Source organism: Aotus nancymaae, unplaced genomic scaffold (assembly GCF_030222135.1).
Source record: "Aotus nancymaae isolate 86718 unplaced genomic scaffold, 86718_ANA_hifiasm-v0.15.2.pri h1tg000006l, whole genome shotgun sequence".
Lineage (NCBI taxonomy): Eukaryota > Metazoa > Chordata > Mammalia > Primates > Aotidae > Aotus > Aotus nancymaae.
The window spans coordinates 11,642,180-11,661,619 of NW_026988417.1; the positions used below are offsets into that span (position 1 = coordinate 11,642,180).

General features: G+C 41.4%; 1 protein-coding gene across 5 annotated transcripts in view; it reads left to right on the top strand.

The window, feature by feature from the left end:
- The first annotated feature begins 356 nt into the window (after positions 1–356).
- Positions 357–19,440, top strand: part of CLNK (cytokine dependent hematopoietic cell linker) — a 199,433-nt gene continuing 180,349 nt past the window's right edge. For 2 of the 5 annotated variants that reach the window (XM_064365714.1, XM_064365712.1), the window contains exons 1-2: positions 357–426; positions 15,287–15,339. Coding sequence is in view for 2 of the 5 variants with exons in the window: in XM_064365700.1 (XP_064221770.1) it covers positions 15,329–15,339 (11 nt within the window). In the remaining 3 variants the exon portion in view is untranslated. Of the gene's footprint in view, positions 427–1,375; positions 1,430–15,286; positions 15,340–19,440 lie in introns of those variants that run through there. The other 3 variants (XR_010338534.1, XM_064365700.1, XM_064365705.1) reach the window with 2 other exon arrangements.

Below are 19,440 nucleotides of genomic sequence, written 5' to 3' on the forward strand. Positions count from 1 at the left end.
ATTTACCCAAGGAAATATAAACCTCTACCTCTGAATTTATTGTAAATAATGTTGGAGTTTGTTATGAAATTCAGCATCAATTTACATAAAACTAGAATGTCAAGTCCCCAGAAGAGGAAACAGGTACTGGGATTAGAAGATTTTAGCCTCTGAAAGCTTCATTTATTGCACTCCAACCTAAGAAGAGGAAGTCCTGCTGGCCCTCGGGTCAGAACTCTCAGGTCTGTGGCTGAATGTCACAGGAAACCAAACCTAAAAGGGACCTATCAGGAGGTTTTCTGCTGAAGGGCACTGCTCAGCATTGAGAACAATTCAATCCACGGCCTTACTAATTTCCAGCACCCCCGAGGTCTCCGCATTGCCTCCCCTCCTCACAGGAGACGGTCGCCTCAGCCCAGCGCCCTCGGTGCCTTCCACGCTATTCAGGTAAACTCATTAGGCCAGCTTGTCTGAGTGGGCATTTCATGGTCATCTCATTATAAATGATCATAGGAAAGACCTGAGCACCAAGCCAAAATGTGTTTCTAACATGGAAGTCTGGGCCTTCTCTATAGCATCAAAGGAGCAAGAAGAAAGCCCTTAACTCAATTGTTAAAGACTCTTTCATTCTTTGGGAGAAGGAATCAAGATACCTACCCATAGAAAATTGAAAGACTAAGTGTTTTCAATCTTCTTTCCTGGAGCTTGGACTCCCTGACTGTTTGCAACTGAAATCTAAAGACCAGGCCCCATGGCTGGCTTTCCTGGCTGATCTTCATTAAGAAAGCCCCCTAGAAAGGAAGCCTTCATTCAAAGTAGGTCATTCAAAGTAGAACTTAACTCCTGGAGCCCTGTGGAAATATATTTTTAACATTTTCTAAAGTAATACGATTTTCTTTCTGCTTTGGTGTAGAGGAGACTTAGACTTTGGAATCACGCAGACATCTTTCCACTCACACGAGTAAGGAGCTCAAAAGTGAGGTTAAAGTTGGGGTTAAATCCTTACTCTTGAAAAGAGCCAGGAGTCGTCTCTTCCTGGTTTTTCTTGGATAAAGCAAAGTGGAGTGAGACAGAAAAGAAAATAACTATCATCAAAAGATAGATACTTTGATTTTAAAAGGTGTTGATATGTCTAAACTTTTTATCAATACTCTTTTTATTAGTTTACACCAGTGTTACTCATCTGGCTTACCTGTTACCAGTGTTACTTGTCTGTTACCCACCTGGCTATTTTTCTGGCTGTCTCTCTTCATCTATGTTGTGGCACAGCATCCCAAAAGTGTTGTTCTTTGGATTTCCAGGGGCCTCCCAACCCACCAGGAATAATCATTGCAAATATCAAGAAGACAATGGTAGACCTAGTTAATTGAAGGCCTACCAGAGAAATGACAGAGCTTCAGAAATCCTCTGAGAAGTTTAAGATACAATATGCCCTAGAGAAGCAGGAAAGGTAAATGGCATTTACTTACTTCCAGCTCCTGCTGGCCTAGAAAGTTGGCTATTACTTTCCCCAGTTTACAAGTAAAGAACTTGAGTTATCTAAGTAATATGTGCAAGGTTGTCTGGTCACTAATGTCAGTAATAGAATTCAAAAGGAAACTGATTTTCCTTACTGACTGATCGGAATGGTGAACAGTGTTGATCTGCAGTTTCACAGGGCTCATCCTTAAACTCACTCCTGGATGGTCTCTGACACCGACCATCTAAATGGTAGTATTTCTTTCTTATTTCCAACTAATCCTCTCAGATGACCCTGTAGGCAAGACCATTTGAAAGCTAATGCTTATAATTTTCTGTACCATTTAGCCAGCTCTAGCCTGAACACCAGGGGATTCTGTTTCTTGCTCACTTTGCCATAAGTCAGGTGCTGTCTTAGAAAGACTGTAGGATTTGACACTTGACCAAAATGGTGAGAATCGTGACTCTGTCACTTGTACCAGGATTGTTGCTTCATATCTGATCCTCAATTCCTGCATCTTTTTAATAGAGTAAGATCATATAAAACCTGTATTGACAATTATTTAGCCTCAATAACATAACATTTATATTACAGGAAATATGGCATATTCATAACATTTAGTAGATATTCGGTAAGCGTTGCCTTCTTTGCCCATTACTTTCCTTTCCTCACTCCAATCGGCTCTGATTTTTTTTCATAAAATATACCCACAATTACCGTGGAATTGATTAATACACATATTGTATTTTAATCTCATTAGAAAATAGTAATGTTCTACAGTTGTATAGCCTTCTGTAATCTAGGTCTATGAATACATATTTTCTTCTGGAATGATCTTAACAACTTAATGAAGTAGGCAGAGCACACATTAGAGCATTTAAAAGATGAAACTGAAGCTTAGAAAAGATGAGGATAGACAACATGGTGAAATGGAAAGAAACAGGGCTTTGCGATCATCAAAAACGGATATGAATCTAGTGTGTGACTTCACTGTTTGTCTTTAGCTAAGTAGCTTAGCCACTCAGATCTTCAGTTGGCTATTGTTGGTGTTGTGTAATTTGAAACTGGGTGGAAGAATACATTTTGTGTGTTGCTGTAAGAGTGAGAGCAAATGTGCACACAGTGTCTGACACAGAAGAGACAGCCAGGAACCGGATAAATGGTGGCTGTGTGGTGTTATGCCCATAGTCACATAAAGAATAGCAGAGAGACCTAGAAGCAACCTTTTCTGAATCCTAATACATGAAGCAGTTATATCCATTATCACAAGCTACTGACAACATCTGCCAAGACTTCAGTTCTGCAGAGTTTCCAGGCTGTACCTAACCCCACAGCATGACAAAGAGAGAGACATAAAATGTTCAAAGGGGCTAAATTATTAACCAGAGAGATGAGTACTTGAATATAAATTATAATTATGATTTTTAACAGATTAAACCAAACATTCACTGATTTTAACAACAAAACTGAGGAGCATCAGGTTAGATATCAGCAATAAAGAAAAAATAACCATACACACACACCAAACCAGAATTGTAAAAAAGGAGTCATTATAGGACTACTTTCTGTGTTTATTATTTATTGTTTGTTACTCTTGCAGGCAGCATATTTGGGAATAATTATTGTGATTATTCTGCTTAATTTTAATCATGTCTTCCAAAGACCAGTGACTTACAGGTTACCATTTAAGTGTTTTTAGACATGAAACACTCATCATTTCTCATTTTTTAGAAGGTATACTTAATTCTTACGTTACAAAACCAGATTCTGAAGTTCAGGCAGGCTCCACACATTGTCTGTTTCATGCAATGAACAACAAGATATGCCATAAATGAGACCCAGGTCCACCTGAGCCTGGAGCTCCTGTTCTCTGCATGGTGCGCAATCAGCGTCCTGCTTGTGTGCCCAGGCTCATGGTCCGAGCATCACTGTCTTCCAAACTGGCCAATGGCATTTTAGGAACTCCCAGATACACCACAAGCATTAGCCAAATATGTATTTTAGTTGTTTCTTTTAAATTTCATGGGTGATACTAATTGAAACACTGCTTCCTAAACACTTATGCATGAGAATCAAAATCCCATTATGTTTAAATGGTACTGTGGTTTGTCATGTGAACTAAGATAAGCCAAAAGTCTAGATGCAACATGAAAAGTTAACATCTTAATATCCATGTGTTTGGGTCATAATCTTTAACTATGGTAGGTTCTCTGTTCAATTTAGTTTAAGATAAAGATGAGGGCTAATAGCCCAGGTCCAAACTCTGAGAAGCCTGAATTTTTGTGGAGTGCCTAAGGAATCACATTTCACCATCAGTTTTGCAGATCCAGAAGGCTCATTGTATCCGAGCCACACAGAGTTGGTAGAGCTCAGGAGGTCAGTCCACTCTGGCGTGCTGGCCTATGCATCCATCTTTGGTGATTTTGTTCAAGTGTACTCAGATTATAAGTTCAGATGACTGGCATGTTCCCTCCCAGAAGATAAATGTACACAGGAAACTAAATTGCTATTGGACAGTAGCTTGGTGAGCACAAAGTCAGAGCTGTATCATTTCAATAGCTGGATTTGCTAAGCTATAGGTGGTCTGATGCCTTGGTAGGCACCTGGAAAGCCAGTCTGCCCCATGGCTACCTACAAATATTTATATACCAGGATGTCCTCACTCATGGGCAAGTCTAGGGAATCTCCCAATCAGCTTTATCTGTCTGGGCATTTTATACAGGACACCACCACACTGTCCCCATCCCAAACTCCTAGTTCTCTACATGCTTTTTTCGCTGCACCATGCCATCCAGTCGTTGAGACATGGATAGCCTGGGTTTGAAATCAGTTACTTCCTGGCAATATGGTTATTTAACTTCTCAGAACCTCTGTTTATCCTTTATAAAATGGAATAAAAATATCTACTTCTTGAATTTGTGGTGAGAAATGAGATTTAGTACATAAAAATGTGTATCATGGTGTCTAGCAATTATTAAGGACAAAGTAAATGGTACTGGCTATTATCGTCATTGTTAGCAATCTTATTATGAGTTTATTTTATATTTAAAAAAACCTTCCTTAGATTCTTGGCCTTTTGTCCTCTTTTAGGAAATTTGACCTGAAGAAGTCCTATTTTAAGGTGATTTCTACCGAAAGCTAATTTCATCATATTCTTATTTATTTTTTATCATTCATCTATCAAAGCCTTGGTGGTGTCTCACAATTCCTCAAATGTACTAATCCACTGAAAATGTTAAGATTTAATGAAAAATGATAGAAATTCTTTTGGAATATCTTCCTAGCCAATCTTAAATTCTCAGAGTCCTTCATGGCACTGACACATAGAAATTATTCAGTAATTATCTGTGGAACTATACTTGCATAGCAGTTTATACTTTACAAAGTGCTTTCACTTTCATCATCTCATTTGGTCTTCAAAGTAATCCTGTGAGCAAAGAAGGATGAGCACTCTCGTAGCTTCATCTTTCAGATTAGAGAAACTGAGACTCAAGTCGTAGAATTCACTGTATAATTCAGCACAACTGGGCTGAAAGACTTGCCTCCCATCTTGCTAGATAATTGATCCTGAATAAAAGGAAAGAAAAAAGAAATAGCTAATTATGCAAGGGGAAGTTTAATTCAGGAGTTAGGTTCTAAATGTACTTGAAGTTACAGATGAAATGATGATCTCATCTGGATCCACACTGTGCATTTGTTCAATGGACTGGCTTGACTCAGGAAAAGTCTCTTGCACAGAATGACAGGATTGTTCAATGCTGAAAAATCTAGGCCATTTGGATAGTTGCTGTATAACGGAAACTAAATTAAACAAAATGCCCTACATACAGTTCTTGTAAGCAGTAAATGGTATTATTATTATTATTATTACTTGTATTAGTCCATTTTCACTCTGCTGTAAACAACTTCTCTGAGATTGAGTGCCTTATAAAGGAAAGAGGTTTAACTGACTCACAGTTCTGCAGGGCTGGAAAAGCCTCAGAAAACTTACAATCATGGCAGAAGGGGAAGTAGGCACCTTCTTCACAAGTCAGCAAAAGAGAGAAGAGTAAGTGAGAGCAGGGAAAACTGCCTTATAAAACCATCAAACCTCCTGAGAACTCACTCACTATCACGAGAACATCATGGGGGACCCTCCACCATGATCCAATCACCTCCACCTCCCTCGCTCCTAGGGATTACTAATTGAGATGAGATGTAGGTGGGACTAGAGAGCTAAACCATATTACTACCATTATAAATTGTATTACTTTTTCCAGTCTTGATTAGACTACCTGGGCTTTTGTGTTCCTCTTTTGGATTTTAAATTTCCCTGAAAATTTTTTCAGGCTCTCCTGATCATGAAACAGCTCCTCAGGAAATCACCAGCATACAGCAGGTGCTTAATAAATGACTGTTTAAAAAATTGCAGTGTTTTTGCCATTGGCTTTTAGATGCCCATGGGGATGGTGGGGTTCACTGGATCTATCTTCACCCCATCTTCACCCAAGGACCAGCCTGTAAATTGTGGTAAATAAATAGCAATCCCTAGGTCTTAGTTTATTTTCTTATACTTTTTCCCCTCTAAAATTTGTCTTCAGTACCACCTCAGAGCATTAATCAATCAGTGGAAGAACCATCACAGTTGGGTATGTTCTGATTTAATACAGGGCTAGAAGTACCTGCCCCTTGTCGGTGTGGTTCTGCCATCATTTATGAAAGCCAAAAAAAAAAGAAAAGAAAAATAGGGGCAAGACAGAGGTAAACTTAAAAATAATAAAATATAATATCTGTTAGGATTTTGGCAAACTTGGAGACTATTTTTCTACAGTCTCACTTTAGGTGAACAGTAAAATCACTTTAATAATAAGAGCAGAGAGAGGCAAGATCCAAGGAAAGGAGGAGGAGGAGGAGAAGGGAGAAAAATGAAGGACACAGGAAGGAAAAGAATATGAGAAAGCTAAATGAACAAGAAAAGGGATAATGAAAGAGTCTATTCACCACAAAATGGCATAAGAGGAGAGATAAAGAATCTTACTAAAGAAGAATACTCTTTCTGCAGAATCAGACAGCTCAAGAGAAAAAGGGAATGGTTTTTTAAAACAAAACTCAACAGGATTAATAAATTCAGAAACTATAGATTGCATCAGTTCATTAAGAGTGTTTTCAAAATCATTTAAAATAAAAAATGAATGCATAGTCACATTACCTTGAGATACTTAAGGGAAGTTGCTCATTACCAAGACAGTTGTAAAATCTTATAAAAATATGCCATACATAATAGCAGAAAAACTAGGAAAGCAGTTTCCCTTACCCCTCAAAAAAAGGGAAATCTATAATAACCATCCTTTTGACTTCAAATGCCTCCACTCAATGGAAATCCAATAAAATTAAATGTTATATTTAATTAAATTTAGCTGATTGACCTGACTGGAGTATAGAATTAGAAATCCAATCAGCATATATCTTCCTCTAAGTATGAGCATCTCTAAAATGTAACGTTCTCATTTTTGATATGAAAATTAAAGAAAATACATATAACTGAATTGTAACCAAATGAATATAACCTGCATCTGAGAAATCTTGATTGCAACATGTTTACTCAAAGCTCCCACATGTGTGTGCAAACACGGCACACATAGACACAAACACACACACACACTCACTCTACTGGTTCTCTTCTCCAAATATACACAAATTGCTCTCTTTCTCAATTTCAAAAGACATTTAACATTTTGGATATGTATGATGTGATTGTGTTGAAAAAGTCAGATGTGTATTGTGTGGATTTTATATTATTTTCCTTTTTTCCTGTTTTAATGAGAAAAAAAGCCTTAAGCCTTAATATAAACCTTATTTTCCAGCCTTGACCCAGTTTTAACTGCACAGCTACCTCCTACCTTCCTGATTCATTCAAAGCGTTTCTTTAGCCATTCACAGTTTGCTTTTGGTCGTTTCCTATATCTAGTAGGTATATTGTAGCTATTATTAGAATGATATTTCCTAAGCTTTAAAATAAACAGTGGCCAGTATTTTTATAAGCATTATCTTCCAGGAATAAGTAAGTAATGTTTGGGAGCAAAACAATTTCTTTACCCTAAAAGAATTTTTTTCTTCATGAAATATTAATTTTGGATCAGGTGAAACGCAGCAGTGTTATTTATGATAAATGTCTCTTTGCAAGCTCGGTTTGGCAGCACTGGTGAATTCCCAGTGGATAACAAGAGTTCTCAAGGATAACAAGGAAATGCGATTTGTTGCGTTACGTATTTCCAATTGTTTAAACTGCTTGTGATACCATAAGGGTATTAATTATTTTTGGATTAAGACACACATCAAAATCCAGCCTATTTATAAAACAAGGCTGTGCTTCCTAACACATTCACTCAGACCCTAGGTGGGTTCTGAGCTCAGAAGCAGCCATCAGGGTTTTAATTCCCAAATCGAATGTATGTTCTTCAGAAATCTTATGGATACTTTCATCTGCAGAATGCTGTTTTCTTTATTTTAGTTTTCTAAAATATAGGTGTGCTTTTTTAACCCTCAAATCTATTACCTCTTTTTTTTTTAATACTTTAAGTTCTAGAATTCATGTGCAGAACATACAGGTTTGTTACATAGGTATACATGTGCCATGGTGGTTTGCTGCATCCATCAACCCATCATCTAGGTTTTAAGCGCATGCATTAGGTATTTGTCCTAATGCTCTCCCTTCCTTTGCCCCCTCCCCACAACAGGATCCAATGTGTGATGTTCCCCTCCCCGTGCCCATGTGTTCTTGTGGACATGGACATGGGTATGGATGAAGCTGGAGGCCATCATTCTCAGCAAACTAACACCGGGACAGAAAACCAAACACTCACATGTTCTCACTCCTAAGTGGGAGTTGAACAGTGAAATCAAATCCATTATCTTTACAAAACATTTTTCAAACCACAAATTACTTAATGAGATAATCAAATATAATCATTGAGACCATCAGCTCCAAAGCTGTAACACTGTTTGGTCCAAATAGATGGTTGAGACAGGGGTCTCTCTACTCAGGATATGAGCCACCCTGTGCACCTCTCTTTGACATGATCCCCTTTATACCTGGAGGAGAGTACAGTGAGCCCTGTAGGGAGACAACACACACCACTTCTCAAACTGGGGTTCATTTTGGTTCCCCAAAAAGTTCCAGGTCAGGGTTTATAAAGTATATGGGAACTGTATTAATGAAATGAAAGCACAGCCATCCAACCCAAGGTAAATTAATTACGAGCATATTCTGGCTTTTTTGCCTAGGCTTTAGGGCCTGATATGCGCTCAGGCGATTTTATTGCCCATGTTGGCATTTGCAATTAGATTTGCATTGGCATCTAGCACTTAGTACAGTGGTGTTTTTCCTTGTTGGAGAAGTAAACTGGCATCATGAACGGGCAGCCTCTCCTTGTGGACTCCCGGAGGACCCTGGGCTCCTTTGCACCTCCACACTGCTCCACCCAACACCTCTCCTTCTGCCTGGTCCATCCCTGATGGTGAGTCCCTGAAGGTAGGGTGTGGTCTCCTCTTGAGACCTTCAGACCTTCCCTATGGCAGAGTCGACTGTGGACCTATTAATATCACCCATGCCAAGTGCCCTGCTGAGACTCTGGATTCCACAAGCAGAACTACAGATGACACTCAGTGTCACTTCTCTTTGACAGAGAGAGCTATGCATGGCCTTTATTTATGAGCCTAACCAGGAAGAGAAACTGAAATAAATGCCTCAATTCATATAGAAAGTGAATGCACAAACACCATGAGATGTGCTCCGTTTCTGGGGCTTTCCAGCTTCTCAAGGTCTCCTAATCAAGGCAAGAAGAGGTCGTACACTCTTTGATCTGGGTCAGATCTTCAAAGTAAGACCCCTTGGAGAAAGACCTGGAAAGCTGGGGCTCCAGAGCCTCCACAGCCACAGGCTGGGGATCCTGCCTCCCCTTCCATTATCATGGCCCACATGGGAGTTGGGATTACTGCTAAGGAGAGTTGTGGCAAAGCTGGGTAAGAGACTGTTCCATAGAAAGCTATGTAGATCCCTCTGGGGCTTATTTTTCTCTGTGCTCCCATAACACCTTATATTCCCCTATGTTTTTACAGGTCTGTATTTAATGTCACTCCATTACAATCACTATAGCACTATGGAGAAAATAGATAAACACAGTGATGGCAGAGACCATGCCTTGTGCTCTGTAATTCCTAGTATCTGGAATGTGACTGGGACATAGTAAAGCCTCATAAATAGTTGCAGATACAGTAGTAAACTCTACCCTGTACAACTGCAAAAATCTGGACTTTACTTCCTCACTGCCTATAAATAAGACCTGATAGAGAAATTGATGCTTGACGTGATTAGAAACCTTTTCCATGATCAAATTGTTAAATGTTTGGATGTGGTAGGTTTTTTTTTTTTTTTTAATTAATTTTCACTAAAAATTGACTCCAAAATAACTCTAACTGTATAGAGGATTATTTGCAAGCAGTGCCATTTCCTAAATGTCTATATAAGATGTGTTTGGAAAGCAAGGTGGATGAGCATGTGATTATTTGGTGCTTTCCCTGAGAATGAGAAAACGTAGGTGTGTTCGGTGACAAGCTGCCAGAGCGTGGTGCTGGGTAAATGGAGAAGGGAACACATGACACTCATGTCCACTCTCTTCTGCCTCCCTGCCTGTTAAAATACCTGGGACATTTAGACAATGTCCATACCTGGGCTTCTTCCTAGTACAACTGAATCAAACTTTTTGGGACAGTACATATTTTAAGGTTTCCAGGTAATTCCGAAGCTCAGGCAGATAGAAGATTCTATGACTACATCAGTGGTTATTAGCAGCAGGTAAGCATCTTTCATTTCTAACTAAATCCAGTGCCACTTTAAGTCACTTAAAGTGATATAAGGATTTAATTAATCTTCAAGTTCAGGTTCATATAATCACTATTTCCCCATGTCTTAGATATAGTATTTTTTCATGTAATCCTCATAAGAGTGCTAAAAGGTAGCTGTTGTGTTACCCCCATTTTACAGATAAGCACGTGGAGGTTCAGAATGGTTAAATGGTTGTCCCAAAGCATAACTGTGAGAAACAAATTCACCTGTCCAAACCCAAAGAATGGACTCCGAGATCCGGAGAACGGCAAACGCGAGACTTTTAATGGCAGTGTTGCAACATCCTGTATTTAGCATGCCCTCACACCCAGCACGGTCTCAACAAGCAATTTATCCGGTAGTGCGCAGGTCCCTCCCCAGTTTCCTCATAGGATGAGTACTATGGGGTTACTATCTTACGTGACGTCGCCTATTTATTTTTAGGCAGGGGCTTTAGGTGTTCTTTTTTTAGGGTTGTCTTGCTGCGCTTTGTAGCCGCCCACAATGCACCGCAATCCTAGTTAGCTCAGGGGCTCTTTAAGTATTTGACTTATGACCTAAGTAGCTGGGCAGGCTGGTAAGAACAGACAAAGTGACCTATTGCATACTAGTAAACTGCTACCTTTGACTAAAATTCTTTGGTTCGGGTGAGGGCAACTACATGGGAAGAAAAGCTGTTTCTTCTGTAGTTTGCTGACCTAAGCCGATTAAAGGCACTTTGTCTTGGAAATGGACCACGGTTATACGTTATTTCCTTTATAACTAAAACATGTCAGGACCACTGGGCTTCAAATGCTAGATGATTGTATTTGGCCAGGTAGAGCCAAGTACTTAACTTTCGTGAATTTCAGTTTGGTTTTGTATAAAATAAGGATCATAATACAGACCGTGTGAGGTTACTGAGTTGGGGAGATGGGGGAATGTATAACAGGGGATCTATGTTCATTCCCTTGTCTTTGAAAATGCGCACACCAGGAAGGGAGTGGCCTGTATTGTGTATAACATATTACCTTCATAAAGCTGGTGAACATAAGACTCTTTCTGACTGACTCACCACATCCTTTACACAATGACTAAGATCAGATCAGAGTGTGGTGCTGTCAGTGTGTCAGCCATTCTGAGTAGAGCACAGCTCTTTGCCCTGTAGAATGCCTCTCTTATCTTGCTGATGACACTGTGTGGCTAGCTCAGTCTCTGGAGTGGGTTGCTGAGACCTCAGATTCTGCTTTTTTTTTTTTCTTGAGATGGAGTTTCATTCTTGTTGCCCAGGCTGGCATGAAGTGGCACGATCTCAGCTCACCGCAACCTCCGCCTGGATCTGGCAATTCTCCTGCTCAGCCTCCTGAGTAGCTGGGATTACAGGCACCCACCACCATGTCCAACTAATTTTTTGTATTTTTAGTAGAGATGGGGTTTCACCATATTGGCCAGGCTGGTCTCAAACTCCTGACCTCAGTTGATCCACCTGCCTTGGCCTCCCAAAGTGCTGGGATTACAGGCATGAGCCACTGCGCCTGGCCTCAAATTCTGCTCTTTAAAATGATGGAAGAATTTGGGTTCTCTGTATATTTTTTAACTCTTCTAATACAATAAATTTCTTGCATCTCTCAAAAGCTACTAATAATATTTTTAGCTTTTATTCAAAGTTTAAGATACAAGTCTAATAAGCACTGATGTTAACAATCAAATAATATACAGAAATTTATATAAGGCAAAAATTAAGGATTCCTCCCTGATCCCTCCAGTTTCCAGCCCTGCTAGCCTATGTATTAGCAATTTGTCAGAATCTTCTGCAATTTGGCTCTGCACAGAGCTCTATTGGAAAAGACAATAAAATATAAGAAATGTAATGGTATACTCTAACTTTTGAAACCATTTTTGTCACCAAATATTGATGGATTGTAATTTTTTTAATGAAACTATTTCCATTTCTTTGAGCTGAAAATGATCTATCTGGCCTAAGCTGCTCATTTTTCAGATGAAGAAACCAAACCCCAGAGAGCTCCAATGCCTTACTCAAAGCTACATGGCAGGGCTGGGGCTGGAAAGCAGCTTCCCTGGCCACCTAGCCAGACCTCTTATTTGAGGCAATAAGCCTTGCAGAGAACTGTCCTGCATCTGTGGTCCCCTTACTCTGTACATGAGAACTGGCCAAGAGCCAGGCATGCAGGGAGCCCTCCACGAAGACGGGTTTATTTTGTCCTATTTCGATGCTACTTAATGCATTCAAAAGAATGGAGTAGTTGTATAAGCAACTATCATTCAGCCGCAGATACTCTTTTTTTTTTTTTTTTTGAGGTGGAGTCTTGCCCTTGCCAGGCTGGAGTGCAGTGGCACGATCTTGGCTCACTGCAACCTCCGACTCTCGGGTTCAAGCGATTCTCCTGCCTCAGTCTCCCCAGTAGCTAGGATTACAGACATGTGCCACCACACCTGGCTAATTTTGCATTTTTAGTAGAGACGGGGTTTTACCATATTGGCCAGGATGGTCTCGATCCCCTGACCTTGTGCTCCACCCGCCTCAGCATCCCAAAGTGCTGGGATTACAGGCGTAAGCCACCACCCCCTGGGCACGTGGTAGATGTCCTTAAGGGATAAGGGATGAATTTGTCCTGTATGACTATAATCAAGCAATTTAATCTCTATAAATATTAATATTCAAATATTGGCATCAATAACCCTACATACCCAAATATAACATCACTGATGTTAAAGCAACTTGCAAATGTTGCTTTGTTGTACAAGTAATTGCACATCCGTATTTCATAACATTTCATAGTTTGTAAGACATTTTCATATGCATCAATTTATTTCACACTTAAGACAAGCTGTAAAAGAAAGATACTGATACTACTATTTATAAACTAGGAGAGACCAAGTGTTCCTTCAAGACCACACAGCTAGTTAATGACAGCACTGGAACTGAACGGAGGTCTCTCAACTTCCAGTCCAGGACCCTTCCAGTATTTGGTGTGCATTCTTTATATTACACTAATGAAGGTTCAAGTCCTCTTTCCCACCACCAGGATGGAGACGACTTCCAAATGAGGCCATGAGCTAGACACTCTACACACTGTCCACACTGGGCCATCTGTGAATGAAAGCCTAACAGCCGCCTCCCCTGTCCCTGCTGTCAATACTGACTTACAAGCATAAGATGAGGGTATGAGGCAGGGGGGCGAGGGCAGAGGAAAATACACAGGGTATCAGAGGACATAGAGCTTAGTTCAAGTTCTTTAGTATGGGTTGCCAGTATGGGTTGAAGATCACACAGTTCAAGTTCAAATCCCATCCCCTGGCAAGCGTGATCCTTGATCATCTCAATCCAAGGGACTTTCCCTTGATCTTTTTCAGGCACTACCAACATCCCAGCTGCCGATCCTTCTAGTTTCACCAAAATGTACAAAGCCACTCTGGCACAATGTGCATTGTAACATCTTCATACCTTTACACATGATGTTATGCTTGGAACACCTTCCTTAATTTTGAACCCAGAAGGCCCAGACTTACTGGTAAGATGCAGCTCAAGTATTCTCTCCTCTATGAAGATCACCTTGGCTGAATCTTCATAGAGTTAGGATTTGTTATGTTTTGTTTTACATTTATCTTTTTTTTGCAAAACATTTTAACAACAGCCATGATGGAGAGATGCAGAAACTGTAGAAGTGGCTTAAGGGCAGAGACTGTGTCTCACTGGGCACAATATTTGCACAAAGTAAATTTTCAGTAAATGGTAGTTTCCTAAATGGATGAATGAATGAATGGATAGATGGGTGGCAGAATATACTAAAAATGCTTTAGGCGCAGTGGGATGCCATATGCTGACAGGTTAGGAAATGGAAATTTCTGGGTCCTCTGGACCTCAGCTCTTATTGCATATGGGTGTTCTTGGTCACATAATTTAATCTTCCTGCATCTTATTCTTAACCGTGAAGCCCACTGTCTACCCTACTCCACTCAGCTGGGAGCCCAGGGAAGTTGATGAATATTAAACCATATTGATAGCTCCTCGCCCTTGGCTTCCTATCGAGTTTGGCTAATGGGAGATAGCATCAGGAGATCCAGGGGAGAAGGAGCATGAGATGGAGATTTTCATTCCACTCACCTCAGCTCCCTCCCTGCGAGTCCCACAACTGAAAGCCGCAGCTCCTCTTCCTGCAACCCAGGAAGAGAGCTCTGTCTCTGTGTCCCAGTGCCCACCTGGTCCCCAAGCCCCTCCAAACCCAGGCATGTGACAGCGCCCTTATGTTACCACCTCCAGATACTTCACTGTCTCCTGTTCATTCGTTCTACTCTGCCCACACCTTTTAAATGGTCTCTTTATTAAGCTGTACTCAAATTACCCAATTTGACAGTGTCATCTGTTTCTTGCTGGAAACTCAGCTTGTATCCTTTATACCTCTTAGGGTCTTTGAGTAGATTATATGTGATTATTGATACGAAGCCCTTACTCAATACTCCCAGCATTTCTGCTGCTAATTTATATGGTAAATAACATAATCTCTCCTATGTGGGTGAATACAAGGCTCAAATAAAATGTTGCATTCTACGTAAAGGGATACAGAATTGTAACTTCCAATAAATATTTCATGGTAAAGTCACACTTGGAAATGAAAAGCACCCTTTCTCCTGCAGGCTCTGGCTCGGAGCAGAGCCAGCCAAGCCTGGCTGACGTGCCCTCGGTGCCCAGCGGAAGCACACAGTTGCACGCCAGGGAAAACCAGGCTCAGTTTATGTTTGCTCAGCTCCCAGGGGCAGATGGGATGAATGCTGACAGAAAGAGGACAGCCTGTCAGAGAAAGAAATCCCCTCCCCCACAGTGTTCCAGAAATAAGCCAATTCTTGACCTGGATTGATTCTCTTCCTGTCATTTCCTCTAAACCAGCACCTGCATCCGATTTTAACAAGAAGCAACGACGGCTTGTTCCCCAGAATTAAAACATGATGTGGAAGTTCCAGTAACGAGTTTGCTTTTGTTTCCACAGGCTGAGTTGAAGATCCCTCTTATCTGCTGGGTGCCAAGAACTATGAACAGGCAGTAAGTACCATGGCATCACTGCGAGCCCCAATTCCCTTTTCTTAGCTGAGACAGGACATATTTCCTGCAAGATGAACTAAGAAATGATGCTGCTGTGCCCCCTCTGCCCACCATGGAAAGGGGATTTCTTGAGAGGCCATGGTTGAGAGTGTGCGCTTTGGTGTTCGGAAAACTCCTTTTTCGAGTAGCTGCATTTTCTTATTGACAGAGCACTGGTTCTCACCCAGCATGGGTGTGTGGTGGTCAGGGACAACATATCCCTGCACCATGATGCTAGAAGAGCACCCAGTCACTTTCCATCCCTGGGCGTGAGGGACTAAGTAAAAGGAAGTGGTGTGTGCACTTTTTCCCACCGGAGAAAGCATGGAGTCCCATTCTCTTTGTGGACACCCAGAGTAAGTGGTGTGGTCAGTCTGAGACACCCAAATTTGTGCCTGAAATTAAAAAATGCCATCCTTGATGTCTTCATATAGAATAAAAAAACAGCAGGACTCAAAAATTTAAGAAATATTTACAGTGAAAAAAAGGACCTTGAAATTGGCAAAGTTTGGTGTACCAGTTTTAAAATTAACCTCTTTATCTATTTATTTGCTTTATTTTGCCAGTCAGAAAGGTAGTTTTGTTGTTCCTCTTTGTTGTGAAAAGCAGAGGGATTGTATTAGAAACAGCATGAGTTTCACAGTCAGGCAGACCAAATCCCTTGCCCTGTCATTTTACATTGTATGATACTGGAGAATGATGATATCCTAACCCTCTGGATATGCAAGAAGTTATTTAACCCTCTGAAAAGCAGAATCTGACTTGGGGAGGAGGACTGCCTGGCTTCTGGGTGGATGTCTTGATCCTAGAGGGAGGCTAGGGGACAGAACAGAATAGGCAGGCAATGGCTGCATCTCGCAGGTGGGCACTGGCTGGAGGGCTCTGGTCCAAGAGACAGAGGGAAGAGCAGGTGCTGTGGCAGCCCCGGCATCTCAGCTACCCACGGATGCCCACAGATGTCCAGGTGGAGCGACCTGACTCACAACCAGACCCAAGGGATGAGAAGTCTGGAGCTTCTGTTCTTCCTCTTGCCACGAACAGCACAGCAGGAGCTCCCTGGCATGTAGTCCACAGATGGGCTCCTCACTCAAGTAAGAATTAAGCTCATCAAGCATCCCTTCTTTGCCAGGAGTTATGACCTTTTCCTCCTCAATCCTTACAGCAGGACTGGGTGGCTAGTGATACAGCAGGTATCACTAGCTCCCTAGAAGATTAGCTTCTTCGTCTCAATGACTTGTCTGAGATGGCTCAGAGCGTTGAGATGAAGGTGGAGCTGGAATTCAAGTCTGTCTGACGCCCAGTTCAGTGCTCCTTCCATTCTCCTCCCCACCATGGGAAACGGAGAAAGCACCAGTAAGGCAGTCAGGGCTAATGTCAATCCAGGTGAGCTGGTTAACTGTGGTTGCACCACAAAGGGGATGAACTCCCAGACCCAAGGTTGGCACTGGGGATAAACGTGGCAAACAGCAGTTTCATTGTAGGATAGATGAACTGGAGGTTTGCGCTGATGGCATAACCAGCACAGCAGGTGTATTAGTGTCCTGGGTTGCTCTAATAAATTACCACCACATGCATGGCTTAAAACAGGAGGATTCTATTCGCATACAGTTCTAGGAGGCGGAAATTCAAAATTAAGAGGTCGGCAGGGCCTTTCTTCCTCCAAAGTCTCAACGGAAGAATCCTTCCTGGTCTCATCCAGCTCCCGGAGGCTTCTGGCTTTCCTTGCCTGTGGCCGTATCACTCCACTCTCTGCCTCCATTTCACATGACCTTCTCCTCTGTGACCATATTTTCTTTTCTTCTTCTCACCTCAAACTCCCTCTGGCTGTCTGATATGAAGATATTTGTCATTGGATTTAGGGGTCACCTGGATAGTCAGAATGATTTCTTATCAAGATCCTTAATGACATCTGCACATTTTCCAAACAGGATCACATTCACAAACTACAGGGATTTGGATGGCAGGGCCACCATTCAGTCCACGGCAGCAGGCACTGTCTTCACACTATCTTCTCTCTTGGGGGGCAATGTGGGATGGCTTTGAAAAGTCTGGCAATATTTGCCAAGAGCGTCTGCCTGGCTTTGTAGCTGAGATTCCCACCCCTTCCGTCTCTGCTTCTATGTCTTTTAATAATTCCACCTTGTGCCAAGGGCCTCTTCTATAAGAGGAGAGGTTTTCCCCTTTTATGAGGACTTTCGGTGGTTTTGGTTTTTAGCCAGGGAGTTGGTCTCCATTGAAGCTTTCCAGAGGGAAGCTTTGTGGTTTCAGCTTTACAGTCACATTAGATCTGAAGCAGGCAATGCATAGACCAGAGGACAGGCAAACCATCACCATTTCACAAGCACTAGCTTCCTCTCATTAGGATGAGTTCATGTGGAGCCTACACACTTGACTATCTGACACCTCAACGTTAGGCACCTGCCTTGAATAATTCTTCTTTCTCAAAGCTCAGGGCATCTTTTTTCTCCCCTAATCCCAATCTCTTCTTTATTCTTTCCTCTTGTGCAGCCTCGACCCAGTCAGTCCATATGGGATTGCTGCTGGCCTGTCCCAAAGTGAAAAGCAAACATTAAAATTAGAATCCCCTCTGCACCATTCCCCCTGCCAGTACACTTACACATTAAAGGAAATGAAAGGTAAGATGCCCTAGTACACTCCACGTTTTATTCTCCACCTTCAGGTTTCCCGTCCAGGGTGTCCTGAGCTGGAAGATGATGCTGATCTAAGTGCAGCCTGCATGACAGCAGTGTCAGTATCACCAGGGAGCTTGCTAGAAATGCAGAGTCCCAGCTGCTACAGCCTAGCCCAGGCATGCTGAGTCGGAATCCATACTTTTACAAGATCCTCAGTTGATTCCTGGACACATTAAAGCCTGAGAAGTGCTGAACTAGAATGGGAGCTCCCAGCACTGTTTCCTTCCCAGCACACTTGAGAACTTATCTACAGTAGTCGCCAAGGCATGACTCAGAGAAGGCAGCCACATATGGGGTTGGGTGTGAGTGTCCTTTGGAAGCGTGTGCCCCCCATCACCACACACACAGAGGTTTTTGTTTTGCTGTGCCTCGTGAGGTAGTACTCACTTCCTCTGTCAAAATTATTAACCCAGCCAATTCAAGGTAGTAGATTTTAAACCCTAAGGAATATTAGAATGACATCAGGGAGGCTTTAAACAAAAACAATTTCGATGTCCTTCCCCAAAGCAAAGAAACCAGAGTAGTCGGACATCAGTCTTGTCTTTTATTTGTTAATGCTCAACTGAATGTAATCTACTGCCGCTTTTGTGGAATAATGTCTCCCAATTCTATCACCTGGAATTTCTTACAACTCTGTAACCTGGAGTCCTAAGCAGACTTTGTAACTACAGCTAATTCCTTACTGTCTTAGTCTTCTCAGGCTGCTATAACAAAATAGCTCAGACTGGGTAACTCAGAAACAGCAGAAATTTATTACTCACGGTTCTGGAAGCTGGGAAGTCCAAACACATGGGGCCAGCAGATTTTGTGTCTGGTGAGAATACTTCCTGGTTCGTAGATAGCTGGTTTTTTGCTGCATCTTCACGTGGTAAAGAAGGGAAGGAATGTATCTGGGACCTTTTTTATAAGGGCACTATCTCATTTCAGGGGAGTTTTGCCCTCTTGGCCTAATCACTCTCCAAAAGCCCCACCTTTAAAAACTATTACCTTGGTGCTTAGCTTTCAACATATGAATTTAAGGGGTTCAAAAACTTTTAAATCATAGGAGTATCTCTCATCAAGCACTTTTACAATGAATAAATTAATAAGCACAAATGAATGGATGATATAGAAATACATATTATATACGTACACAGTTATGTGAACCTATGGGCATATCTAAGTGTCATTGGATTTAGGGGTCTCACAATACAAGCATATGCACACATATTTGTATATGACTGTATCTGTCAAAAGCACTTATTTATTGAGTATACATTTCATGAGCCTCATTTATAAAGATGAATAAGATCTAGTCTCTGCCACAAAGAACATTAGCCATATGTAAAGAGAATTATTTCAGTATTACATAGAGAGTGATGAGAAAACT